Raw genomic sequence first — 27,643 nt, 5'->3', positions numbered from 1 at the left:
TTTGAAGCAGTCAGGGACCACCCCCTCTCGCAAGGAGGCATTAATCACCTCCCTGGCCCATCCAACTGTCCCCTTCCTGCTAGTTTTTATCAGCCAAGAGGTGCAAGGGTCCAGAGTGCAAGCGGTTGCCCTGAAAGAACCAAACTTCTTGTCCATATCCTCGAGCCTTACTAACTGAAACTCAGTACAAGTAAAATGGGGGCAGCACTCGCAGGCAAAGGAGTAACACGAATAAAGCTTTGGGACTGTCATGCCCCGCAACCGAGCCACTCATGAATTAGGGCTGAGGTAGGGGTTGAATCTGAAATTGCCAAATGTCAAAATCCAACCAGACCAATTTACTGGACTGGCTCAACAGCACTTCACCAAACCCCAATCAAGCTGCTTTTGTACCCCTTCCATCATTCTAGAAAAGTATACAAGGGTCTCAAAAAGGCAGTAGTGCGCATGTTCGAAAACACAAGCATCAAGTGTGTTTAAAATCCAATTTAATTTTGTAAAAAAATAATACATAAACTTCAAAAGAAGAAACGTTTTCTATGCAAGAACATGCAGGTGTCTGGTGTTCCAACAACTTCAAGTCATCTCACAGTAAGCTGATCCACACCTTCAGATGTCTGGTGAGAGAGGGCGAGTGTAAGTAAATACCAAAAAATACAGTGCATTCAAATCCATTTATTACACAAGTTAGGCTGAGAATGGGGTGGGTGGAGAGTAGGAACTGTTTCTGAAAAACAGAAAATGCTTTGAAAGAGATCCCTGCCTTTATGGCTTGGAGTTTAAATCACCCTGCATTTGCCTTTTTCCACTTTCAGAAGAAAAGCCTGCACTGGGAGGGAATTTTACAGAGAAATCAGTCCCAAGGTCATGATCGCTGAAGGTTCTTGGGTAGATGCAAAGAGGGAGCACACATTTGCTCCATGTCCCAGGCTTATTCCATTTCCCTGCTCATCCAGAGGCTGCGCAAGTAAGGATTCAACAGAGATCATGCAAAGTTTTATACAAGCACCCCAAAAATAATGCACTAGCAAACAGTGTACCTCCCATTTGCCCCCACTCAGCATGCCAGGATTACATCAAAAGTACAGGAAGCCACTGCCCATTCTTGGGGGCAGGATCTGACCCGGATAAATCACAGTGGCAATATTGGGTGCTCTGATCTCTTCATGTTGCACTCTGGTTCTGATGGGATGGCATTTTGTTACAGAGCAAGACCTCCCAACAAAGTCTTCCCTTGTGGTGGGACAGCTGCTTGCAGCTTCAATAGCCTTATGAAATAAAAACATAAAGGCTCTGCACCCAAAGAGAAGGGGGGGGGGCGGGATGATGCAAAGAGGTAAAAAAAAATCTGCCTGAGAAAGGAGAAAAAAGATAAATATAATTCACATTAGGAAAGATTACGTTGGATTTTCCCCACCTCCACCCTAGCTTAGTTTCATGCCTGCTAGACTGCCTCAATTGCCAGACCTGAAGTAGAAATAAAAGAGTAGCCAGTATAGATCTACAGTCTCCTAAAATGCAAAGGTACCCTTTCTCTGTGGAGGCAGCCCTACACTTACAGCAGACTGAGGAGCGGAAGGGACATAGCTCATGGCGGAACGCTTGCTTGGCATGCAGGATTGCAGGTTCACTTCCGTGGCATTTCTAGGTAGTGAAGGGATTGCCCCTTATCTGAAACCCTGGAGAGCAGCTGCTACTGAGTGTGGCTAACGCTGGGCTGGCTGGGCCAATGGTCTGAATCACTACAAGGCAGCTTCCTGTGGTGCCAAGCCTGCTCTGGTTTGCACAGCAATCTTTGTCAGGGACCGCACCAACTGCTGAGGGAGCCAGTAGGGCTTGCAGTACCTTCCACAGGTAGAAAAGCTTGCCCTGGAGATGGGAGTTCACAAGGTCAAAAGGTCAACCGAACAAAATGGCAGGGGGAACGAAGGCAGGTCTCAGTCACGCAACACCTTGGGCAGAAAACAAAAGGCAGGAAAGTGCAATCGCAAGGATACACAGCAAAACCTCAAGTTCACAGGGAATTTACACCACGAGGCATTTACAATGGTTGTTAAGACTGAGCTTCATGGGCGATCGGAGGGAAAGAAACTATTGTGGGATTCATACAAGTCTGCAAGCTTAAAACCACTGCCCAAGGCTTAAAGTGCACATGTGAATCAATATATATCTATACACACATCGCAAGGAAGGGCATCACTTTTGGCTCGTGTGTGTGTGTGCAAATCTCTCCCTCCATTATCTGATCAAAAGCTAAACAGTTTGCACTGAAGGCAGGCAAGAAATGTCAAGGGGTACAGTCTTGCAGTTCTCGCTCATCTCAATCTCTGACCCAAAGGTAATCCACGAGAGAGCTTCCTTTTCCCGTGGTTCAGAGACACTCCAGGAAGCAGGGCTGCAGAGAGAGAATCTCAGTCTTTCCCAGTTGGAACATTTTGGTGCTCCCTGGATAATTTTCTGAAAAGTGGCCTCGTGACACCTGTAGGGGCAAATGCCACTTTATGAGTAGTCAGGCAAAGGGATGCAAAAGATGGCAACTGCAGGGCCTCAGAGGGAATCCTGCTACCTCCCGTCCCTCACAAGCACATTTTCCAGTTAATCTTCCCTGCCAGACAAACCAATTGCCTTAGGAGACTGGAGGAAGGGAAATGAACAGAGGGCATGAGCAAAAGGGGAGGATCCTATCTCCACCCTCTTTTCTCCTCCATTTCCAGTTATGTTTTTGAGGTGTTCTAGATACGGTAGCATTGATGGGGCAGGGTGGGGAGAGGAGTCAGGGAGAGAGGAGGTGGTCTTACTAGTAGTCCATTGGCAAAAAGAAAAGATATAGATTTAAGTTTTCCACAATAGATTACAATGAAAAATCATGTAGCCAATCAACTGGCATAATTCCACATACCTGTATATTCACTAACCAGATCACTAGAGTTTTTAAAAAAGTGATATTGAGAATGCCGATTCTTACATTTTAGCCTAGTGAAGGGCTAAAAATGGTTTCCTGGGAGTGCAACTCTCTCCCTCTGAACTTGAGAAGCACAACCATTTAGGATCTCAGCTACTCAACCCCATCTTCCTGCTCATGGTGCAGGTTTCTCTTTCCCAGTGCTATAATCCGAAATCCTCACCAGAGTAATCACAAACTGCTCTGCAAGGCCAAGTCCCATCCCAGGCACTGAATCCTGTGTTAGTTAGATCAATCATGGGACCTTTGTTGTATATTTTGTTGTTTCATCAGCTTGTAAACCACCTTGTGTGCGGCAATATGGAAAGGCGACATACAATTGAAAGTGAAATGAAAATGAAATGAAAACTGTTTCAGAGAGATTCCATGGCAGAGATTTCACTTTGGACAAAAGGCTATCACAGGCCAGAGAGGGAGTGAAAATAACTCATTTCTGAATCTGCAGGCACCATGCTCTGACTTGAGAAAGCACTGCCTACTATTTATCCTATTTATTGCCTTATAGCACTCAAGGATAAAATGTCAGGGAACACTTGGCGAAGCAAGTTTCTTGCTGTTTCAGCTTTGAGTCACGAGATTGAGGAGCAACCAGCGAAATTCTGAATCCTGCCTCGCACAACTCAAGTGCCCCTTGAATCCCACTTCAGCAGTTTCCTTCTCTGCCTTAAAGCACCTGGGTCAGCCCACCTCCTAAGCCACTCCTCCCCGTGCTCCCGTCTGAGTCGCTATATGCTATGTGAGGTGACCACCTTACACAGCTATGACCATGGGAAAGGGAGGGCAGAGAACCATAGCTCACTCATTGAGGACACATTGCCAGGCATAGGATGAAGAGGAGAAAAGGCTGGACTTAAAAGCACCAAGTTTGGGATAACAAAGTACAGAGAGGCCAGAGGAGCAGCTCTTTAAACAAAGAATAAATAATTTTTAGAGACAACTCAATCAAAGGCCAGCTTCCCTGCAGACGAAAGTACTGCTATGGAGGCATTCAAATGGATTTGGCAATCCACCACAGATGGGCAACCTCACAGACGGACAAGCTGGTTGCAACAGTGCGGGAAACAGTTCTGGATGGTTGAGGAGCACAGCAGGAGGGGAAACAGTCTGTAGTGGTTCCCTCTGGTTCTTGCTCCTACCATCCTTGCTCAAAGGCAACGCTTGAGGTCTCTCATTTGGACTGGAGAAAGGCAGCCCTCTCAAAAGGGATCAGTTGTCCTTGGGAGAAGCTGCTTCCTCCCTTTCTCACTTGATGTTTTTAAGCAAGGCAGTCCGTGCATTGACCACAGCTTTGAAGGCGTCCTCGCTCCCAGGAGCCATGCACTTATCCGGGTGGAGCAGCACCGCCAGCTTCCGATAGGCCTTGTTCACCTCATCCCTGGAGGGAAAGACAGGCATTCATTATGAGCGGCCACCACAAGCACAAGCGTAATAAGCTCCCAAAGTTATAGCTTCGCCCAAAGGCCCCTTCCCATTCTCTGTCTGCCAAATTCTCCCTTGCTGGCTTCTACACCAGCAGGGATTTCCCCCATTACCTGGTGGCCCCTGGCTTGACACCCAGCATGTCCCAGGAGTCCTTGCTGCTGCGGATTCTTCGGATGGTGTCCGCTTGCTCCTTGGTGAAACTGATGCTCATGCTGACCATGGGCCGCTTTCCCCCATTGTCGCACAAATCAACGATGGCAGAGTAGAAAGTCTACAAGCACACAGAAGGAACAGGTAGCAAAGTTTTGTATGTGCCCGTAGCTCGACAATCCCTATTTCGTTAATGGGACCAAACCTCAGGTCCTTCTGCTACCTCATATCGAGAAACCTGAGAAAGGGAGAACGTCTATAGATTTTGTGGGGAAGATCAACTCTTAAACCTACCATCTAGCACCCTCTCATCTCCACTGCTGCTCCTTCCTCAGCCAGTTCCTTTTTTATCTGAAGGGGTCAGAACAGCCACTGCATGGCTCTCTGGGGCTTTCAGTGACCTCCAGACCATTCTTTGGGGTTTTCAGTTCCCTCACATCAATGGCCACTTAGCCACCCCACAGTCAAAAGAGGTTGTCTTCACCTATAATCTGCCAGACCACTGTTCCTTGTCTCTCTTGACCCCAAATCCACAAGGCCTCCCACAGCAGGGCCAGTCTCTTGTCTTACTCGCTCCTATTGTTTAATTTATTTAAAAGTGAAGGGCTGCTCATTTGAAGGTCATTAAAAACAGATGACAACAAAATGGAATTCAAGCAATTAAGTCATTCCCTGAATTTTAACATGGGACAGGAAAAAATATATTTGAGAGAAGACAAGTGGGTGTGTAGGGTGTGAATCCCCAGAGAATGAAAATTGCAGAAGCAGCTCTAAAAATTAAAAAGTGGTGATGTGCTCAGCAGGTGCATTGTGATCAGACTCAAAGAAATGTAGAGCTGAAGGGACCCAGAGGGTCATTTAGCCCAAACCCCCTGCAATGCAGAAATAAGCCAAACAAATTGTTTGGGGAATACAACTTCACCTCTAAGGATAACTCTCTTGATATAATTCTTTTACCAAATATTTATTATCATTTGTTGCATTTATTGGAAACCTTACAGAGCACAGACTATTGGGAGCCAAGGAAAAGGGTTGGATGAGGGCTTCTAGGTTTGACACAGTTGGTTTTACCTGGAACATCTCGTTGATTCCTTCTCCAGTCTGAGCAGAAGTCTCAAAATAAAGGAAGCCTCTGCTCTCTGCCCACAGCCGCCCCTCACTTTCGTCCACAGAACGGTGCTTGGTACAATCAACCTGAAACACAAGTGGGTGGGAGGAAGCATGATCCTGGCTCACAGCTACTGACCTATCCTCCATGTCATTATCTAACCTTTTTGAAATCCAGTAATTCACACTGGTAAAGTCTTCCAACCACACTGATTTGTGAGTGGGGACAGTCTCTGAAAGAGCCCAGGATTACAAGCAAGATTTTCTACACCTTAAGTCTCCTCTTGGGAATGGTTACCTTGTTGGCACAAACAACAAAGACAATATTCTCCATGTTTCCATGTGGTCCAAGTTCCTGCTTCATCTCAGCGAGCCACGAGTCGAGGGCATCAAATGACTCCTTCAGCCCAACATCATACACCAGGATTACACCCTGCGTGTCCTTGTAAAACTCATTGCGTACCTAACAGAGCACAGAAACAAACAACTGGATATTTGGGACCAAGAGGGTGCTACTGCTACAGGAACGAGAAGTGACCACAAGAACCATATATTATCAACAGAATGGCTTGGGATCTCTGGTTCAGTTTCCCTTTACATGTGCGCCACTGTGGTGTAGTATGGTGCAGTGGTTAAGACTCCTAATCTGGGGAACCGGGTTCGCGTCTCCGCTCCTCCACATGCAGCTGCTGGGTGACCTTGGGCTATTCACACTTCTCTGAAGTCTCTAAGCCCCACCCACCTCACAGAGTGTTTGTTGTGGGGGAGGAAAGGAAAGGAGATTGTTAGCCGCTTTGAGACTCCTTCGGGTAGTGACAGAGCAAGATAACAAATCCAAACTCTTCTCTTCTTTTCAATTGATCTGACACCATCTGTGCAGGCAGAAAAGTGCTGCTGCTGGACTGACCAGCAATCTTAGCAGATTGGTCTGCATCAGGACAGGCCATTATGGCTAAGCACAATTTCGTTCCTTTTCAGCTCTCATATGATTCTCAAATAGTTACAGTCATACCTCGGTTTAAGTATGCCCCGGTTTGAGCATTTTCAGTTTAAGTACTCCACGGAACTGTCTGGAACGGATTAATCTACTTTCCGTTACTTTCAATGGGAAAGTTCGCTTCAGGTTAAGTACGCTTCAGGTTAAGTACGAACTTCCGGAACCAATTACACTCATACCTCGGGTTAAGTACACTTCAGGTTGAGTACTCCGCGGACCTATCTGGAACAGATTAATCCACTTTCCATTACTTTCAATGGGAAAGTTCGCTTCAGGTTAAGTACGCTTCATAGAATCATAGAGTTGGAAGAGACCACTAGGGTCATCCAGTCCAACCCCCTGCCGAGCAGGAAACACCATCAAAGCATTATTGATGGTTCTTGATGGCTTCAGGTTAAGTACAGACTTCCGGAACCAACTGTGTTTGTAAACCGAGGTACCACTGTACTAAGATTTAAAATAGATATCCTACAGTTACGATGACCATAAGCCAAAATGCCCAGCCAATCTATATATGTTAAATGCAAATTAGTCACAGCCCTCCAGGCTCCTGAGACGGTATGAAGCGGGTCACATTTTTCACCATGGAGCAATTTAGCTTGCCAAGATCAGAAGTCTATGGATTTGTGTCCTAAACCAGGGGTTGGCAACCTAAGGCCCATGGGGGGCCCATGGGGGTAATTTAACCAGCCCATGGACCCCCGCCGCCCACTCAGGGACCTCTGCTGCCTGCTGAGTCGGCTCCCATGCACCATGCTAAACCAGCGCAGAGCATAGACCGCCTTCCGCGATACTGGCTGGCTTCCCATTGGCTGCAGGAAGCTCCTGCAGCCAATGGGAAGCTGCACATGCCTCCTCCGCGCCGAAAGGAGCGCTGGAAATAGCATTTGCGCATGTGAGCGCACATGCACACACTCCAGCCCACCGTGGCGTCTGCAGGACAGTGAACCGGCTCAAGCCACAAAAGCTTTGCCGACCCTTGTCCTAAACTAATGGCCAGAAAACTGCCACCTAGCTTACCTCATAGAAGAAGGGGTGTCCAGCCATGTCAAAAATATTCACTTTGATTTCCCGATCCCGAACCTGCACTCTGAAAGAAAGAGGAACACAGCCATAAGACACAAGTGCACACACTCCAGACCAAGTTCAACTTTTCTATGACATGGGTATTAGGCAAGCATCGCAACATGACAGTTGAGCACAGATGAATTTTGGTGTGATCACTTAGGGCTCAGTAAAAATCTTCTGGGCTAATCTGTAAAGAAAAATTGTAACTGGATAAATGATCAGTGATGGGCGACACAAAGCATCCAGATTACATACAGGCGATGACCATTTTAGGCACGCCCAATTGACATGCAGTCATGGACGCACAGGTCCTTTAGGACCAAGAAGAGGGCAGAATGGGGGCGGAACATAATGGGGCAGGGTGCAGTTATGTGCACTCTGCCAACATGTGCAGGAAGCAGGAATGGAACCTTTTTAAGGGATTGATCAGAGATGTAAAATCTGCTCCACTGGGATGTGCCCAACGTGTATGCAAAATATAACACACGATGAGATGCCCACATACACCTGCAGTTTCCCAGTAGCAATTTCCATTAATATCATAGCAACAAAATGATGAATGATGGCAGTAAGTGAAAAATCAGAGCATGACTTCCCACCATCTTTCTGTTTCTCTCTCTCTCTCTCTCTCTCTCTCTCACACACACACACACACACACACACACAAAACGCCTTGGTTCTTATTTTCAGGAGCTGCTGTGTCAAGTGTTGTCTATTGTGAAAGCAGGGTACTCACTTGGTGACACCATAATCGATGCCAATTGTTGCAAGGTACTTGGGCACAAACCTCTTCTCACAGTATCGCTTTATAATGCAGCTCTAAAATGCAAAAGAATGGAGATTGTTACCCAATTGGCTGAGCTGTCTATTCAACCCACTGTATTCCGTATTTTGCCAGGTTTAAGTGCAAAGCACGTCTTTTTAAAGCACATATCTGTATGCGTATGTGCATGACTGGCAAATTTGATTCAATATAAGCTATTTTAAATTTTGTTTTCAACTTAAGAAGCAAAAGGGCGGTTGAAACAAGCACACTCCAGTTTGATTAAACCAGGAAGCTTCTAATTAACCATAGGTTTCCTATTTCATCTGAACTGGTATGCTGTGGTTAATTATAAGATTCCTAATTATGAATTGCAGCAAAAGGGAAAAGCAAAGAGGCTGAGCAGGCAAAAAGTCTGTGCATATCTTGCTTTAGTAAGTCATGATATGAATGGTTCGGAATACAGTGGAACCTTGGTTTACGCCTACCTCCGTTTACGAAAACCTCCGTTTATGAACGCCGCGGACCCGGAAGTGTTTACACCTGGGTTCCGCGGCGTTGGACGTGCAGACGTGATCTGTGCAGCACGAGCACACGTAGAAGTGCTCTATCGGTGCTTCGCGCACGTGCAGAAGCATGCCTTTGGCGAGCAAATGCCTCGGCAAGCAAATGCCTCCGCGGAACGGATTGCGTTCGCAAACCGAGGTACCACTGTATATGTTTTCTATTTTAAAACACCTACAATTTACATCTTCCAAAAAATTGCTAGGATAAATTCCCAAGTTATTATAGTTTAAACATGCTGCAATCATTCTATATTAACATAATAAGCAAAACAAAAACAAGAAGTCTGCCCCTGAAATTATCATTATGGCCTCGGTCCAATATACCTGAAGGAGAGTCTCCACCCCCATTGTTCTGCCCAGACACTGAGGTCCAGCGCCAAGGGCCTTCTGGCAGTTCCCTCGGTGTGAGAAGCCAGGTTGCAGGGAACCAAGCAAAGGGTCTTCTCGGTAGTGGCACCTGCCCTGTGGAATGCCCTCCCATCAGATGTCAAAGAGAAAAACAACTACCAGATTTTTAGAAGACATCTGAAGGCAGCCCTGTTTAGGGAGGCTTTTAATGTTTAATAAATTGTATTTTATTTTTCTGTTGGAATCTGCCCAGAGTGGCTGGGGAAATCCAGCCAGATGGGTGGGGTATAAATAATATATTATTATTATTATTATTATTATTATTATTATTATTATTATTATTATTACCAGTATTAACAGCAACAACATTGGAAGCAAAACTTCCCCAACTCTTCAAATGTCAGTGTTTGTAGAGGGAAAATGGTGACCTATTATACTTCTACTGTTTGTGGATGAAATCCAATGGATTCCCCTTCCCCAGCAGCACTCAACCAAAGCCAAATCAAAGAGGATTGGGTGGGCCTTTATTTATTTTCAAATTAAAAGATAATGATTCGTGTGTCCTGGTTGGATAAAACGGTGAGGGTCCGGCACAAAAAGCAAAGCGGGAAATGAGTCCTCCACACGCCCCTCTCACCTAACGTACCTCGTGGGTGGTAATCAGAACCATGTTATGCTGCCTTAATTGAGTCCCTTGGAGGAAAGTCAGTATAGAAACATTAGTATATACTGTATATACAGTATATGTATGTGAGTGTGTGTGTGTGTGTGCGCGTGTATTTGAGTTATATTTGCATATACCGTATATATATATATATATATATATATATATATATATATATATATATATATACACACACACATACAATATACCAGGCACCAACAAAGTCGGCCCTCTAGATGTTTGGGGACTACAATTCTCATCATCCCTGACCACTGGTCCTGTTAGCTAGTGATGATGGGAATTGTAGTCCCAAAACATCTGGAGGGCCGAGTTTGGGGATGCCTGCAATATACATATATGCAAATATAACACAACAGATACGGATTGCAGATAAGGATTGCTCCTCCCCTCCCAGAAGCCTTTGCGCTTGGCCAAAGAATGAGCGCCCGCCGCCGTACCCCACCCTAACGCCCAACTGCCATAACGGCCAAAACGGCAGGGGGGCGACCGACTGGTTGCGCGCCTTGTCACTCCCCGTCCCGCGAGCCAATAAGGCCCCTCCTTCCCCGCCCCGCCCCCTCCTACCTCTTACCTTGCCCACCTCCGCGTTGCCCATGGAGATAACTTTAATTCTCAGCGCCTTCCGCGGCTCTTTCCGCTTCGCCTCCATCTCTCGAAGGGCGCGGGCTGGACTCGCTGAGGCTCAAGGGAACCCCTCGCCGCCGCCGCCGCCGCCCCGAACCCCGGCCCGCGCGCCAGCCTCCTCTGCCGCCCCGCTCCCCATGGCCCGCTTGACGACAGCGGCGACGCGGCTGCTTAGGACCCGGGCAACGCTTCGCGAGATTTCCCGATCTTTGCGAGAGCAGGCCGAGAAGCCGTCGCGCAACGCGAGAGCTGGGAAAATCTCGCGAGAACGAACCAAAGTGGCTTCCCGCCTCTTCAACTCAGTCCTGTTGATTCAGAAGAGAAGGTAGGCGCGCTTAGGGCTGCCATGCAGGGTCACGTTTGCCTAAAATGGTCATCGCCTGCATGTAATCTAGATGCCTATGTGTCGCCCTTCACTGCTCATTTATCCAGTTACAATTTTTCTTTGCAGATTAGCCTAGAAGGTTTTTACTGAGCCCTAAGTGAAGAAATGGAGGCAGTGAGAGATTTTACTTTCTTGGGCTCCTTGATCACTGCAGATGGTGACAGCAGTCACGAAATTAAAAGACGCCTGCTTCTTGGGAGAAAAGCAATGACAAACCTAGACAGCATCTTAAAAAGCAGAGACATCACCTTGCCGACAAAGGTGCGTATAGTTAAAGCTATGGTTTTCCCAGTAGTGATGTATGGAAGTGAGAGCTGGACCGTAAAGAAGGCTGGTCGCTGAAGAATTGATGCTTTTGAATTATGGTGCTGGAAGAGACTCTTGAGAGTCCCATGGACCGCAAGAAGATCAAACCTATCCATTCTTAAGGAAATCAGCCCTGAGTGCTCCCTGGAAGGACAGATCGTGAAGCTGAGGCTCCAATACTTTGGCCACCTCATGAGAAGAGAAGAATCCTTGGAAAAGACCCTGATGTTGGGAAAGATTGAGGGCACTAGGAGAAGGGGACGACAGAGGACGAGATGGTTGGACAGTGTTCTCGAAGCTGCGAACATGAGTTTGACCAAACTGCGGGAGGCAGTGCAAGACAGGAGTGCCTGGCGTGCTATGGTCCATGGGGTCACGAAGAGTCGGACATGACTAAACGACTAAACAACAACAACAAGTGATCACACCAAAATTCATCTGTGCTCAACTGTCATGTTGCGATGCTTGCCTAATAACCATGTCGCTATGCGACCCCCCCCCGAACCAAGGAGATTAGTAACTATACAACCTTCAGAAGACATCTGAAGGCAGCTCTGTATAGGGAAGTTTTTAAATGTCAGATGGGTGGGGTATAAAGAAATAAATAATAAAACTATTATGGAATAAGGTAAAGGGGCCCCTGACCATCAGGTCCAGTCGTGTCCGACTCTGGGGTTGCGGCGCTCATCTCGCTCTATAGGCCGAGGGAGCCAGCGTTTGTCCGCAGACAGCTTCTGGGTCATGTGGCCAGCATGAGAAGCTGCTTCTGGCGAACCAGAGCAGCGCACAGAAACGCCGTTTACCTTCCCGCCGGAGCGGTCCCTATTTACCATGTTTCTCCGAAAATAAGACACCGTCTTATATTTATTTTTCCTCAAAAAAACACACTATGGCTTATTTTCAGGGGATGTCTTATTTTTTCCCTCCTCCTCCTGCCGCGGCCGACATTGCTGCTGCACCTATCACTATGTCTTATTTTCGGGGTATGGCTTATATTCCTTGAATGCTTAAAAATCCTGCTATGGCTTATTTTATGGCTACGTCTTAAAATAGGAGAAACAGGGTATCTACTTGCACTTTGATGTGCTTTCGAACTGCTAGGTGGGCAGGAGCTGGGACCGAGCAACAGGAGCTCACCCCATTGCAGGGATTCGAACCGCCAACCTTCTGATCAGTAAGCCCTGGACTCTGTGGTTTAACCCACAGCGCCACCTGGAATAGGATGCCCCTATTTTCATCAGAGAAATGTACAGTATGTGATGTAGGCCAGGGCTGCCAACTTTTGAAGGTGTCCCTTTAGGTATTTATGTTAATGCATTTATTATTCTTTATTTGCAAAATAACATCCAGCTTCTGTAAATCCAGGACTGTCCCTGGAAAGTAAAACGATCCTTGGAGGATCTGATATCAGGCATACTTGCCTAAGGATACAGCCTTGCATTAGCTTTCTATATTACAATCCAGTTCATCAGATGCTTGAAGTGTTCTCCTGAGGTACTGGTATATATACACATGGTAGGGATAGCAGGGAGTGGGGAGGTTTGTAAACAGGGAGGGCAGAAGGACATTAAATGTAGAAATACACAGACAAAAGATATTCACACACTTATGATTGATACCACAGGCATCTTGGCATTGGTAAGCCAATTAAACATGTAGTGCAATTAAAAAAGCAACACCATTAGTCCTGATCAGTGCTATTGTTCTCTTATAATGGCAATGGCACTTTCCCGAGAAGTGCCAGGACTGTGTTTCGGTGAGTCCTGGCTGAAAAAAAAAACCTGATCCTGATTGTTCAGAAGTGAAAGCACTGAAGCCCTTGATGGATGTGCAATTCAGCAGTTTCATATTGTGGTCTTTGTTCCAATATGGCTACTGTAAAATCAGAATTCAAGGTGGCATTTGACTCACTTTGAGTCAGAGTAGACCCACTGAGTAGTCCTGTTCATTATTTTCTATGGACCTACCTTGAGTAAAAGTTAAATACCGTACCACCCAAAGTCTTTATCCCTAATCCTAATCCTAAACGTGATAATTTGGAAGGCAGTCCGATTTGAAGCTGTAAAGCACACGATAGGAACCAAGAAATGGTTAGCAGCAATAGCAACATCTAATTAATGCAAAATGCAGTTTACATAGCGGCATAGTTACAAACTGAAAACAGAAACTGGGGAGGAACAACTCCACAAAGTCTCCATTTCAATCCCAGGCTTTTAGATCTGCCTAGTTCAATGACAAGAAATATAATGCAAGGAATGAACAAACAGTGAATTATGGAGTTCTTTTCGTCTATTCATTTTTTTAAAAAACCCAACCTTACAGATGTGCTTTGTTTTCTCTCCCCAAACCCTGCTCATCCCATCCCAGTTATATTTATAATGGTTACAAATGGCTTTGGTTGGTAGATGTCAGATAAGCCTTGCACATCTCAAGAGTGCACTGATGTTTTAAATTAAATCAGATCAATGAGCCTCTCTTTAATTCTTGCACGTCTACAAGGTATGCTTGGGAATATTTAAGGGCCCCCTTTTCCTGTTGTAACGTGAAGGATGGACTTGATGCCTTGACGTTTTCATGCAGCACTGAGACACAGCAGGGCCGTTTATTAATAGTCAACTGGGTGCTTTGTGTAACGTCCACTTGGATTTAGGGCCAAACAGGACGTTTGATGAAAAACAGGGTCTTCTGAAATGTGGTTGATTAGAGCAGGGACTGACCAGAGCAAAGGGGTGTATGGGGGTGCTAAAATAGTGCACATCCGGAAACCAGATGCCATTTCAGGTGGGCGCTGAATGCATAAGGAAGTTTGCAAATCATCTTGAGAGTTGTTCTCTAACACTGCCCAGATGGAGCCATTAAAACTGGCCAGAGTCAAGGTGAATACTCATGAGTATATTGCATCTTTAATCCATAGCTACACTGAATTGCACCGCTAATGGTGCTATTGTCCAATTTATTTTAATTTTGGACTATTTATTGTTGTGTGCTTTATTGCTGCAACGCACCCTGGAGTCCATGGGAAAACAGAGTGAGGCAAATAGCATTGATACGAGGTCATGTTCCAGGGCCGGATTTAGGTCTGATGAGGCTCCAGGTGTCCTTTGTCAACAACAATTTGTCACTGTTGTATGTGTTGAATATATGCTATATGGTAATTTATGGACCTAATAGGTATCTAAAGCCATTTGCACATAACAAAATATGTATTTTATCAAAGTACATCCAGGATTTTTTCCCCTTTAATTTTTTTGGGGGGCCCCCAAGAGAGTGGGGCCCTAAGCTATAGCTTTTTTATCTTATACTGTACGTAAATCCGGCACTGTCAAGTTCTAGGCTTAAGAGATGAAATAAAAACTTGACAGATTGCTGGGTTCCAGATGCCATCCACCCAAGAGGCCTCAAAGAATTCAAATGTGAGCCGTGAGGACTCTCCAGCTCTCTTCTGCCACTTCTGGGTTTGAATAGAATTTAATTATTTAGATTGTGCATAACTGGGGTGAGGGGATGCCTGCATTTAAAAGTTCTAACAGCCCAAATCCCCATGCTATACTGCTGCTTGCTTTTGTGACCATAAAACTCGACTGGGGGGCTCTCTCTTTCGCTAGAGACAGTGATGTAGTGTGGAGTGGCAGTGGAGGGGGGACTGTGGCCCCAGGTACAAAATTCTGAGGGGGCACAACCAGGTGCTCCCATGCAGGCAGCAGCTTCTTCGCCCTGGCACAGCACAGCCCTGCTTGGCTCCGCTGGGGAGGGCATTCTGGTGGTGTCAGCGGCTTGCCCGCCCTGGGCCCCAGCAACCCCCCAATACGCCACTGAGAAGAGAGTGAATTTAGCCCCTTCTCTTAGCCCCAACTCTTTTATAGATCACCCGTGAGAGGTCATTAATATCCAATTTCTCCCTCACACAGAAACAAATGAACGCTCAATAAAGACCAAACATAGCCTCAACTCTGTGCAAGCAAATCAGGATGAATTCTATAAGCTTACTTGGAGGAGGCTTTCAACCTCAACAGCGCTATTCTGAAGGAACTTGTATGTAGTTGGCTATTAAGTGCCTAATAAATTAATGAAATAACCTCACATTAATCCAGGTCTTCCCTTTCAAGTCAGAGATTTGGAAACCTGTTGCATGTTAACTATGGCTTGTGCCAGTACACATAAAACGTGACATTGCTAAGGCTTCAGATAGAGAAACTGGAGAAAATCTGGAGAGGGATCACATGCACCCATGGTTAGCTCCCAATTTTCAAACCGTGGTTGCAAGGAGCCAACTTCATTATCTGTGCTCCCACAGCGTTTTGTATTTTTTTTAAAATTGTCCAAAAGCTGAGTTTCCTAGATCAAAGCAAAACACAACCTGGGACATTTGCAAACTAAAGTTTTGTAACAGGGCTAGTTCCGGAGATGGGATTGGAGAGAAAGTAAAAGTTCAGAAAATAGATTTCCACCTGCAGGAATGCACCTCCTGCAAATGTATATAAGAGGACCCCCCAGTACAGAGTGGGTAAATGAGCCAATTTGACAGATCATACTTATTTTGGCAGTAGATTTGTCAGAGGAAAAACTGAAGGTGACATAGGAGCCTGCAAGGGATGATGAGGGGAGAAAGAGAAAGAGATTTACGCCAGAAATCAATTTAGTGGAATAGTCTGCATTTCATTTAAGAGCCTTTTCCGCGTCATCGCTCTTGCAAGAAGCCAGAACAAGAGACCTCCGACCAAGAGTTCACACATTCAAGCCCTGTGATCAATTCACAATTAGAGGCCCCAGGAGTTACACCAGCTTTAAATATCTTTTTTTCTTGACTGGTGAATAAAAATAGCTTTTCAAAACCGTCATATTTGGCTGCAAGAACAGAAGGGCAAAATTCCTTTGGGGCGGACCATTAAAAATTGCCCTGCTGGGTCAAGCCAAAGGTCCATTGAACCCATCCGGCTGTCTCCAGCCATCAGTCTGCAAACTTGTGGGTCAGTGCTAGATATTGACGGCAAGAGAAGATCAATGAGTCAGAGGCAAGATGTGGCCACCAATGGAGACTGGTCTAGGCCCCACTTGTCTGTTTTCCTACATGCAGTTCAGAGGGTAGCAAAGGCTGCCAAGCTGCCTTCTCTTCCTACTCAGCATTGCACAGCAGATCAGAAGATGTGGACCAAACTAGCATTGTTTCCCCAGTAACTTTCCCCATCTTGGTACCCTCCAGAGCTTTCGGTCGGCAACTCCCATCAGCACAAAGTTGTGTTCCAAAATATGTGGAGGGCACCAGGTTGGGGAAGGCTGCTCTAGGGCCCTGTCACGGTCAGGAGAGAGCGAGCATTCGCAGTGGGATCAGGTGTTAAACAGGGTTGTCTTATTGCCCTAACTATTCATTATTTTCATTGCATTATCCTACACTTTGTTGAAGGGAAACTCCCCACTGGGAAAGCTCTTCAATCTGAGCAGGCTGAAAGCAAAGAGTAAGGTTACCGTAACTTCCATCATAGAGCTTCAGTATGCTGATGACAACGTAGTGTGTGCACGCTCAGAGGATGACCTCCAACCATCCTAAATATCTTACAAAAAAACTTGGCCTGTTGCTCGAAATCCAAAAAACCAAAGTGCTGCACCAACATGTACAAAATAACCCCTCTGCAGTGCCACAAATCCAACTCAATGGTGTAATGTTGGAAAATGTCGATCACTTCTCCTACCTAGGCAGTTATCTTTCCACAAGGGTCAACATTGATGCTGAAATCCAGCATCGCCTGAGCTCTGCGAGTGCAGCTTTCTCCCAATTGAATTGCAGAGTGTTTGGGGACCGGGACATTCACAGGGAAACCAAAGTGCTTCTTTACAAAGCTATTGTACTACCAACCTTACTGTATGCTTGTGAAACATGGACCACTTACAAACGCCATCAAAAAAGAGAGGGGGGGGGTAGATTGAGTCCAGCCCAAAGGCCAGGCAGAACAGCTCCGTCTGCAGGCCCTGCGGAAAGATGTCCCACAGGGCCCTGATCTCCTGCAGTAGGGCGTTCTACCAGGCCGGGGCCAGAGCTGAAAAGGCCCTGGCCCTGGATGATGGTGATTTATTACTTATACCCCCACTCATCTGACTGAGTTGCTCCAGTCACTCTGGGCAGCTTCTAGAATCACAGCAAAACATCAAACATTAAAAACTTTCCAATACAGGGCTGCCTTCAGATGTCTACTAAAGGTTATATAAAAGAGGTTTAAAGACTGTCTCAAGGCAAATCTTTAAAAAGTAGTATAAACACTGACAACTGGGAAACACTGGCCTGCGAGCGCTCCTGTTAAAGAACAGCCTTTACCAAAGGTGTCTTGGGCTTTGAAGACGCTTGAACTCAGAACGCAAGGGAGAAACATGCTAAAAGGGAGGCACGCTTGGCAAGCCCTCACTGTGATCAACTCTTGCCTGGAAACCAATGTCCCCACTGTGGAAGAACGTGTGGATCCAGAATTGGCCTCCACAGTCACTTACGGACTCATTGTTAAAACCGTGTTCATGGAAGACAATCTTACTTGGCTATGAGTGATCGCCAAAGAAGAAGAAGACTTATCTCCTTGACATCTGATGGGAGGGCGTCACTACCGAGAAGGCCCTCTGCCCAGTAACTTCACTTCTCACAGTGAGGGAACTGCCAGAAGACCCTCAGAGAAGGACCTCAGTGCCTGGGCTGGGGTGGAGATGCTCCTTCAGGTTTAAACCTTTAATAGTAAACTAAATTAAATTCCTTTCCCCATCCCTAGCTTTGATTAAAAAGGAGGCACTCAAAGCCCTCTAAATGCATTGTGAGATCAGCTCGACTAAAGCAATGGGGCAACAGGAACTTTGTTCCATTTGTTTTATTTTAAAATGTTTCTCCTCTGCCTTTCCACTTTGCAGAAAAGCCTTCAGGGTGGACTAACATCCAGCCTCTGTGGTCTCAGACATGGAACGAGCTTAGAGATGGCAGAGGGGCTGGGGAATGAAATCCAGGAACAGTTCATTGCTCACCATCAATCACAAGAGCGGGTTGGAGAGAATTTTGTTTCAGTTTGCGTTTAAAGGTGAATCGAACTAATTCACGCTTTCCAAAACAGTAGAAGAACTGAAACACAGCCATTCTTTGAAATTTGTGTGGGATATTCAGCCTCTTATAACCAACAATCTCAACTCTAATTAATGCACAAAGGGGTTAAGACCATAGAGGAAGCTGTCCTGACAGGCTTAGCTAGGTCACTCCCCTTAATTTTGGGAGGAAGGGTTATCAAGACTTTGTTTTTCCCATTCCACCATGTGAACTCTGTTAGCAAGGAGATTTACCGGTAGGCAAGATGCTCCAAGCTTAGACCACATGGCTTAAGCAAGCCATCTTTGTGTTCCTACACAAATAATTTAGAAACATGCACCACTTTGGAACTTCAGTTTTAATGTCTGTGTTTTCTTACTGCTGTGTGAAAAAGCTTGTGAATTTGAAGAGTTTGTAAGTAAACCATTTTTAACTTACCAAATGTGTGTGTTCTCTTTCTTTGCTATGGTAATGGGAGTGGGGAACTTTGGAAGCGACTTAGGTTGGTAATTTCAAAGCACTGGAGAACGGATTCTAGAATGGAATCTAGAACGGCATCTCACCCTCATGGAAAGAATTAATACAGGAACTGCCAGCAAGAAAAAGAAAAAGACTCTGCTACAGACAATTTTAATCCTATTCGGTCGAATTCTATTTCCTATGCAATGGCAAAAGAACATGGCCTTCATCTGCCTGAAACACATGTTGAACTTGTGGGATAACACATCCTAACCAGCCATGAATCTGGGGACAGGGAGGAAGGAGACAGGGCCAATGTTTTGCCTGTTGTATAAAAATCAGTAAACATAAGAAAAACCCAAACAGTCGCATGACTCGGAATGGATGGGATACAGCTTCATTTTCAAAAGCCAGGCTCCATCCATCCACGGCTAAGTCTCAAGCCGGCTCGGCAGGCTGCTTGACTCTGCAACAGTTTGACAGCAGCCTCTGGGGCCTGGCCACAGGCGAGGTGGGCAGCGAGGCCGCCAAGGAGGGCCTGGAGACCCTGCTTGGCCTCTTCGGCCTTGGCAAAAGCCCCCTGGCCAAGGAGCTGAGCAGACCCGGCATACCCAAGGAGAAGGAGAGGGATGGCGGGGGCAGTCGGAGACCAGAGCCGCCAGCCCGAAGGCCAAGCCCCTGGAGATTGAGATCAGCGCCACCCTGGGCCGCAAGGTGCGACGCCTGAGGTGGGCCGACGCCACTGCGCCCGAAGCCCCAAGGCTGCTGTGACTCACGGTCTTGCATAAGATGGGGGAAGTCAGCAACTCTTCCGGGGGTGGCCTGGGGCATAGGCTTCACACATGCAGCGTATTTGGAGAGCTCTCAGCCCACTTGCCTTTGCGCAGGAAAGGCTCCTTGGACAGAGCGCTGGGGAAAGGACTCTCCCACAGGGACCTTTGCTTTCCTCTGGACGTTTATATCCCTGGAGCTCAGAGATGGAAAATGCTAGCAAGGAAGGGGAAATAAGCAAACTCTGACACAAGTCCTTGGTTGGAAGTTCTTTCCCCTTTTGTGAAACCTACAAACAGGATTTGAGCACAAGAACAACTCTCTCATTCTGCAGTTTCCAGCAACTGGGATTCAGAAGCATCGCTGCCTTCGAAGCTGGAAACCGCAGGAGGAGAGAGTTGTTCTTCTGCTCAAGTCCTGTTTGTAGGTTTCCCAAAAGGGGCATTTTATATATTTGAACATGGCTATCATATCACCCTTTAACCTTCTCCAGGCTAAACATACCCAGCTCCCTAAGCCGTTCCTCATAAGGCATCGTTTCCAGGCCTTTGACCATTTTGGTTGCCCTCTTCTGGACATGTTCCAGCTTGTCAGTATCCTTCTTGAACTGTGGTGCCCAGAACTGGACACAGTACTCCAGGTGAGGTCTGACCAGAGCAGAATACAGTGGTACTATTACTTCCCTAGATCTAGATGTTATACTCCTATTGATGCAGCCCAGAATTGCATTGGCTTTTTTAGCTGCTGCATCACACTGCTGACTCATGTCAAGTTTGTGGTCTACTAAGACTCCTAGATCCTTTTCACATGTACTGCTCTCAAGCCAGGTGTCACCCATCCTGTATTTGTGCCTTTCATATTTTTTTGCCCAAGTGTAGTACTTTACATTTCTCCTTGTTAAAATTCATCTTGTTTGCTTTGGCCCAGTTGTCTAATCTGTTAAGGTCATTCTGAAGTGTGATCCTGTTCTCTGGGGTATTAGCCACCCCTCCCAATTTGGTGTTGTCTGCAAACTTGCTCAGGATGCCCTCAAGCCCATCATCCAAGTCATTGATAAAGATGTTGAATAAGATTGGGCCCAAGACAGAACCCTGTGGCACCCCACTAGTCACTACTCTCCAGGATGAGGAGGAGCCATTGATTAGCACCCTTTGGGTTCGGTCAGTAAGCCAGTTACAAATCCACTGTATGGTAGCATTGTCTAGCCCGCATTTTACCAGCTTGATAATAAAACAAAACCACAAAATAAGCAACCTACATCAAAAATTCAACAATTAAAGTAATATAAAACAATATCAACATATAAAAGTTAATCAACTTTTACAATAAACAATTTCTAAACTTATCAATAAAACAAAACAAAGCAAACTAATACAATACCATTTGTATACAATACCTAATACTAATACAAGACACTAGAAGGTGGGGCAAGGCAGGTGGAAGGAGGCCTTCCACATTTAACATTATTTATTTATTTTTAAGCATACTACTCTTACCTTGACTTGCAAATGCAACTTCAAATTTGTGAATTGTTACTCAACAGAACAAAATATTTGGTCAGCAGATGAATATTGATGGAGTGTAATTTTTTTGTGATGTTTGAAGATGGCACAGTCACAGTTAGGCGTTTGATGCCAAATTATGGAGCAAAATACTGCAAAGCTTAATCATCATCTAATAAATTTTTCTGTCAAATATATATATTTTGGCAGAACAGATGTACTCGTTATGATCTATGTTAATATTTTATTATTTACATGTATGTATTTGCATTTATAATAAAAAATATGCTCCTGTCACACACGTCACAAATAGATTTTAAAAGCCCAATTTTTAAAAAAATTTTTTAAGTGTTTTTAAGTTTAATAAGCTTATAAAATGAATTCAGCATGGTGAAGTTCATGGCTAAGTTATTAGATAAAAAATATTAACTTATTGTGACGTGTGTGACACTGGAAGCCAGAAACAGTCACTTTAACATGGACAAAATTTAATCACAATCAAAAATATTGTTTCTGCCAAATATTTTTTGTCAGAACAGATATACTTGTTATGATATATGTTAATATTTTATTATTGATTATGTTCATTGCATTTTTTTAAAAATGAACTCATCATTAAGATTTCGTTTTAAAAAGTGACTTTCTGAACTTGTACAGTTATTTCCAATTTTCACCCCCCCCCCAATTTTCTTTATATCAAATTATATTGTCATTTTAACAAAATTTACACTTTCAACTACATAAAATTTTTTTGGGGGAATTTTATCTTTAATTTTAATATTTTAGACTGCAGGACCACTTTTCACGGAATGCCCCTGCTGCTTATACAGTAGTACCTCGGGTTACGAACGCAATCCATTCCGGATCACAGTTCGTAACCCAAAAAGGTCGTAAACCGAAGCGCCATTTTGCGCGGAACGTACGTGCGACGAAAAATACTTCCGGGTTTGTGGAGTTCGTAACCCGAATTGTTCGCAACCCGATGTGGTCGTAACCCGAGGTACGACTGTAGAAGTGTTAAGAAGTAAATGCTCTGATGGAGTCTTTCTAGGACTCAATATATATATATATATCTTGTATATAGTTTATATCTATTGTAACCTAAGTATGTACTCAATGAATCTGACAGTAAACTAGTTTATATTGCTATCATTCAGATTCATGTGTATTTATTCTTTCAAGAGGGACAAAAGGGATTAACAACCAAGAAGGCAGGAAGGACTCAAATGAGTCAGCAATCCGCTTATTACTATGTAAATTCAATAAGTAAACGTTTAACTCTGCAATATTATATAATAGCCTACATAGCCTTGGGACAGCAGCATAAAACAGCCTGGGTCTTTTCGCTTCTTCCAACCAAGTACCCCATATTTCCCGGGAAATCCCCGTTTTTCCTTACCGTTTCCCGTTTCAGCTCCTTTCCCGTTAATCTCCCTTATTTTGGCTCCTGTCGGCGGCCATTTTTCTGGCACCAAAATCGGCCGGCACCGGAAGTTGCGTCTATACACTTCCGGACATGCGTAGACGCGACTTCTGGCGCCAGCCATTTTCGGTGCCCATAGATGGGCAAAGTGACACTGGAAGTTGCATCTACGCACTTCCAGACATGCGTAGACGTGACTAGCGCCAGCCAGTCCTGGCCAGTCACTGTCAACAAGTCCTGGCCAATCAGATGATGGGAGAATCCCGGGTTTTGGCGCAAGGCATTGTGGGGTTTGTAGTTTCTCGGTAAGTTGTGTCGCTGGGCTGGGCGTGGCATGGGATCCACGCAGGGAGGCAACGAGAGGGGCAGGCAGCGCGCTTGCCCGGATTCAGACGGAACATGGAGGGATCAAATTGCACGTCTGGTGGCTTGCTGGTTGGAGTGCTAGGCTCAGTGCAGCTCAGGGAGATCCCTGCATTGCAGGCTGGATGATCCTTGGGGATCCCTTCAAAATGATCTCAGAGAGAGAGAGTCACTGCTGCTTTTCTGCTTGCTTTCTCAGAAACAATGCTGCTCTTGTGCTCAGGTCCTGCTTGTAGGTTTCTTACAAGCGTCTGGTGAGCCACTGTGAGAATAGGATGCTGGACCAGATGGAGCACTAGCTTAATCCAAGAGGCTCTTCTTAGAAACCAATATGACCCATTCATTGCCTAACTCCATCAAGATGCCACCTGTAGACTTTGCTTGGATTTAATTTCGCTGTCTCTGGGGGGCATTCATCCCTGCCGCTTCAGCATCAGGGAAGGTATAAGAGATGCTTGACATTTGCTTCCTTCTCCTTGAGAGGCAAATCTTTTGAAATTTATTTCTTTCTTTTTTTAAAAAACTTTTTTTATTCATTTTATAAATGCACACACAGAGAGACACAGGGGAAAAAAACATACAATACAACAACAACTATTAAAAAAGAAACTCAAACAATACAAATACATACTTTTAATCCTCTGCTTTACTAAACATTGTTTTGTGGACTTCCTCGATCCCCCTTTCTGATTTTAAATTTAGCAGTTTTCTTTAGCAGTTTTCATATACAGTGGTACCTCGCAAGACAAATGCCCTGCAAGACGAATTTTTCACAAGACGAATGCGTCTTGCGATCTGATGGTGACTCGCAAGACGAATTCGTTTTGCGAAAAATTCGTCTTGCGAATCGCGGTTTCCCATAGGAATGCAATGAAATTCATTTAAATTCGCAAGATGAATTTTTCGCCAAACGAACTGACTTGCGGCACAAATTAAATTTGTCTTGTGAGGCACCACTGTATCATATTTTTAAGCAGTTTTCTTTAGCAGTTTTCATATATCATATTTTTAATCAATTTCAATAAAACTAACCTTTATTTTAAATTCCTCAGATTTCTATGCTATCTTTCCTGTTATGTGTGTGTGTGTTATGTGTGTGTGTGTGTGTATATATATATACACAGACACACACCGTATATTCCGGTGTATAAGACGACTGGGCGTATAAGACGACTCCCAACTTTTCCAGTTAAAATATAGAGTTTGGGATATACTCGCCGTATAAGAAATATGACCCGGCGTATAAGACGACCCCCGACTTTTGAGAAGATTTTCCTGGGTTAAAAAGTAGTCTTATACGCAGGAATATACAGTGTGTGTGTGTGTGTATTTCACTCCCCACCCTTCCCCTCTCCTCCATCCCCTCTCCTCCCCCTGCCACCAGGAGATCCCAGGGTGAAAAAAGACAGAAGGAGTGGTCCTTTTTACAGTTAAGCCCCTCCCCTCCCCACCCCACCCCGTGGCTGAAATGTATTTCTTTGTAGCCATCTATTTTGGTTATTTTGGTGTTTTGCGGAACAGTTCAGGGGAAGGCCATTATTCGGAAGGTTTGCAAAACAACAGTTGCGGGCTGTTGTTTGTTTTTTAACACCAGGACAATGCATCAAGGCATCGCACGGGATGGACGTAGTCATGGCAACAGCAGCGACACAGATAGACAGAAGATGATATGCCATTAATTACATCGCAGGATAGCCGTCTGCTGATCAGTCATGCTGATCATCGCATCCAAACTGGGCCTCTGGGAAAGGAGAAGGGGGCGGACTTCCTTGTTCTTTATTTGTTTTTTTAAAATTATTATTATTATTATTATTATTATTATTAAAATGCATTTTGAATTCATTTCAAGAAAAATAACAGTTCTGGGGAAGGGCAGGAGCTCCGTGTTAGAGCATCTGCTTTGCTTGCAGAAGGTCCCAGGATCAACCTCTGGCATCTCCAAATAGGACTAGGAAGGACTCCCCGCCTTAATCTCTGGAGATCCACTGCTGGTTAGTGTAGACGTGCAATGCAGATTCACCTGAACTTAATATAGGAACAGGTAGGTAGCCGTGTTGGTCTGATGCAGTCAAAATAAAAATACTAAAAATAAATAAAAAAAATTGCTCAGTAGCACCTTATAGACTAAGTTAGTTCTGGCATAAGCTTTTGTGTGCATGCACACTTCTTCAGATCCTGGGATCTTCTGTCTATGAAGAAGTGTGCACTGTGCATGCACACGAAAGCTTATACCAGAACTAACATAGTTGATCTATAACAGGCATAGGCAAACTCGGCCCTCCAGATGTTTTGGGACTACAACTCCCATCATCCCTAGCTAACAGAACCAGTGGTCAGGGATGGTGGGAATTGTAGTCTCAGAACATCTGGAGGGCCGAGTTTGTCTATGCCTGGTCTATAAGGTGCTACTGGACAATTTAAAACATAATATAGGAAGAGAGTGTGTTATGTACAATTTGGTCAAGGAGATGACCAAAAGTCCAGAGGTAGCATTATTATCAATTTGCGATAGGGTGGAAGGTTCGCAGGCTATGAAGGACTTGCTCAAAAATTTATTGACAGCTGCACGAATTATTACACCTAGGAAGGGGCAAGCAGAATGTAAAATGGAAGAATGGCATAGAGAGGTGTGGAATATAGCTTATTAATGATAAATTAGCATGTCCCATTAAGGTAAAAGGCAGGGAATATGCAGGGAAAATTATTTTGAGGAGGTATGGAGGGTGTTTGTAGAATTTGTACTGTTAAAGGAGTCAAACCATCGGAAGAGGTGTTGAAATTTTGGGAGGTTGGATAGTTGCAATGGAATGGTCTCAGTGGTGGGGTACACATTATTATTCTTATTTATGTATGATTATTACTTTGTCACAATAAAATAAGAATAAGAATGGGAAGTTCCAGAAAAACATCTACTTCTGCTTCATTGACTATGCAAAAGCATTTGACTGTGTCGACCACAGCAAACTATAGAAATCTCTTAAAGAAATGGGAGTGCCTGATCACCTCATCTGTCTCCTGAGAAATCTATATGTGGGACAATAAGCTACAGTTAGAACTGGATACGGAATAACTGATTGGTTCAAAATTGGGAAAGGGGTATGACAAGGCTATATATTGTCTCCCTGCTTATTTAACTTATATGCAGAATTCATCATGCGAAAGGCTGGACTGGATGAATCCCAAACCGGAATTAAGATTGCCGGAAGAAATATCAACAACCTCAGATACGCAGATGACACAACCTTGATGGCAGAAAGCGAGGAGGAATTAAAGAACCTTTTAATGAGGGTGAAAGAGGAGAGCGCAAAATATGGTCTGAAGCTCAACATCAAAAAAACTAAGATCATGGCCACTGGTCCCATCACCTCCTGGCAAATAGAAGGAGAACAAATGGAGGCAGTGAGAGATTTTACTTTCTTGGGTTCCATGATTACTGCAGATGGTGACAGCAGTCACGAAATTAAAAGACACCTGCTTCTTGGGAGAAAAGCAATGACAAACCTAGACAGCATCTTAAAAAGCAGAGACATCACCTTGCCGACAAAGGTCCGTATAGTTAAAGCTATGGTTTTCCCAGTAGTGATGTATGGAAGTGAGAGCTGGACCATAAAGAAGGCTGATCGCCGAAGAATTGATGCTTTTGAATTATGGTGCTGGAGGAGACTCTTGAGAGTCCCATGGACTGCAAGAAGATCAAACCTATCCATTCTTAAGGAAATGAGCCCTGAGTGCTCACTGGAAGGACAGATCCTGAAGCTGAGGCTCCAAGACTTTGGCCACCTCATGAGAAGAGAAGACTCCCTGGAAAAGACCCTGATGTTGGGAAAGATTGAGGGCACTAGGAGAAGGGGACGACAGAGGATGAGATGGCTGGACAGTGTTCTCGAAGCTACGAACATGAGTTTGACCAAACTGCGGGAGGCAGTGCAAGACAGGAGTGCCTGACGTGCTCTGGTCCAAGAGGTCACGAAGAGTCAGACACGACTAAACGACTAAACAACAACAACAACAATAGGAAGACAGTGTGGTGTAGTGGCTAGGGTGTTGGACTAGAACCTTGGAGACCAGGGTTCAAATCCTTGCTCAGCAGGCAATTGATCAGTTATCTGGACTCCAAAGCACCCATCCTGAGCACATTCGTCTTGCCAAGATTCAGAGCTGGTTTATTGACCTTCAGCCGACCACCAAACCTAGGCACGCCTTTCTTGATCCAGATGTTACAGAGAAACAGAGCTGGGTATCACCAGCATTCTTAGGTTCAGGGCAGAGAAAATCAAATTCTTCTTCAGATGATTAGCTTTTCCAGCTCAGTGCTACAGAAAGGGGCGATGAGGGTTAGAAACGTCTGTGGGAGGAAAGGTGAACCTGCTAGCCTGAGAGCTAAATGGAGCCTCTCTGACAGAGGCAGTCTACCTCGGAGTACCAGGTGAGCCGTAACACACACACACACACACACACACGGCACAAAGGTCAGATCTCCAAGAGCAAATTGCAAGTTCTACATTAACGTAGCAGAATTCAGTGGCAAAAATCCTTATTACATTGGGGGGAAAGGCAAATAAATGCCTCCTGGATGCCCAGAAAGCAAAGGGAATGTCCAGCTTTGCGGTTTCTTGCAGGAGAGGCATAGCACTGTGCCACTTGGGAGAGGGAAAAGGAGTATAGTATATTGGGCGGAGCTGGCGGGGAGGAAG

The 27,643-nt window shown here is 45.0% G+C and overlaps 1 protein-coding gene across 1 annotated transcript; it reads right to left on the bottom strand.

Annotated features, from left to right (window-relative positions):
• Positions 1-471: 471 nt before the first annotated feature.
• On the bottom strand, positions 472-10,934 carry DNAJC27 (DnaJ heat shock protein family (Hsp40) member C27). Its single transcript, XM_035110848.3, has 7 exons — positions 10,640-10,934; positions 8,443-8,525; positions 7,659-7,728; positions 5,940-6,104; positions 5,606-5,728; positions 4,495-4,655; positions 472-4,337 (listed from the first exon to the last, which is right to left on the bottom strand). The coding sequence occupies exons 1-7, from the start codon at positions 10,715-10,717 to the stop codon at positions 4,205-4,207; spliced, it is 813 nt and encodes a 270-aa protein (XP_034966739.3). The 5' UTR covers positions 10,718-10,934; the 3' UTR covers positions 472-4,204.
• Positions 10,935-27,643: the final 16,709 nt, after the last annotated feature.

Source organism: Zootoca vivipara, chromosome 3 (assembly GCF_965207765.1).
Source record: "Zootoca vivipara chromosome 3, rZooViv2.hap1.1, whole genome shotgun sequence".
Classification (NCBI taxonomy): domain Eukaryota; kingdom Metazoa; phylum Chordata; class Lepidosauria; order Squamata; family Lacertidae; genus Zootoca; species Zootoca vivipara.
The sequence above is the reverse complement of the archived record's forward strand: the minus strand, read 5'-3'. Positions and strand labels throughout refer to the sequence as shown.

Excerpts from the sequence above, each read along its gene's own strand:
- DNAJC27 (XM_035110848.3), bottom strand. The coding sequence starts at position 10,717 with ATGGAGGCGAAGCGGAAAGAGCCGCGGAAGGCGCTGAGAATTAAAGTT. Across the intron at positions 7,729-8,442 it reads ATCGATTATGGTGTCACCAA|AGTGCAGGTTCGGGATCGGG; the intron begins GTGAGTACCCTG and ends TCTTTCTTTCAG. Across the intron at positions 4,338-4,494 it reads GTCAAGCCAGGGGCCACCAG|GGATGAGGTGAACAAGGCCT; the intron begins GTAATGGGGGAA and ends CTTTCCCTCCAG.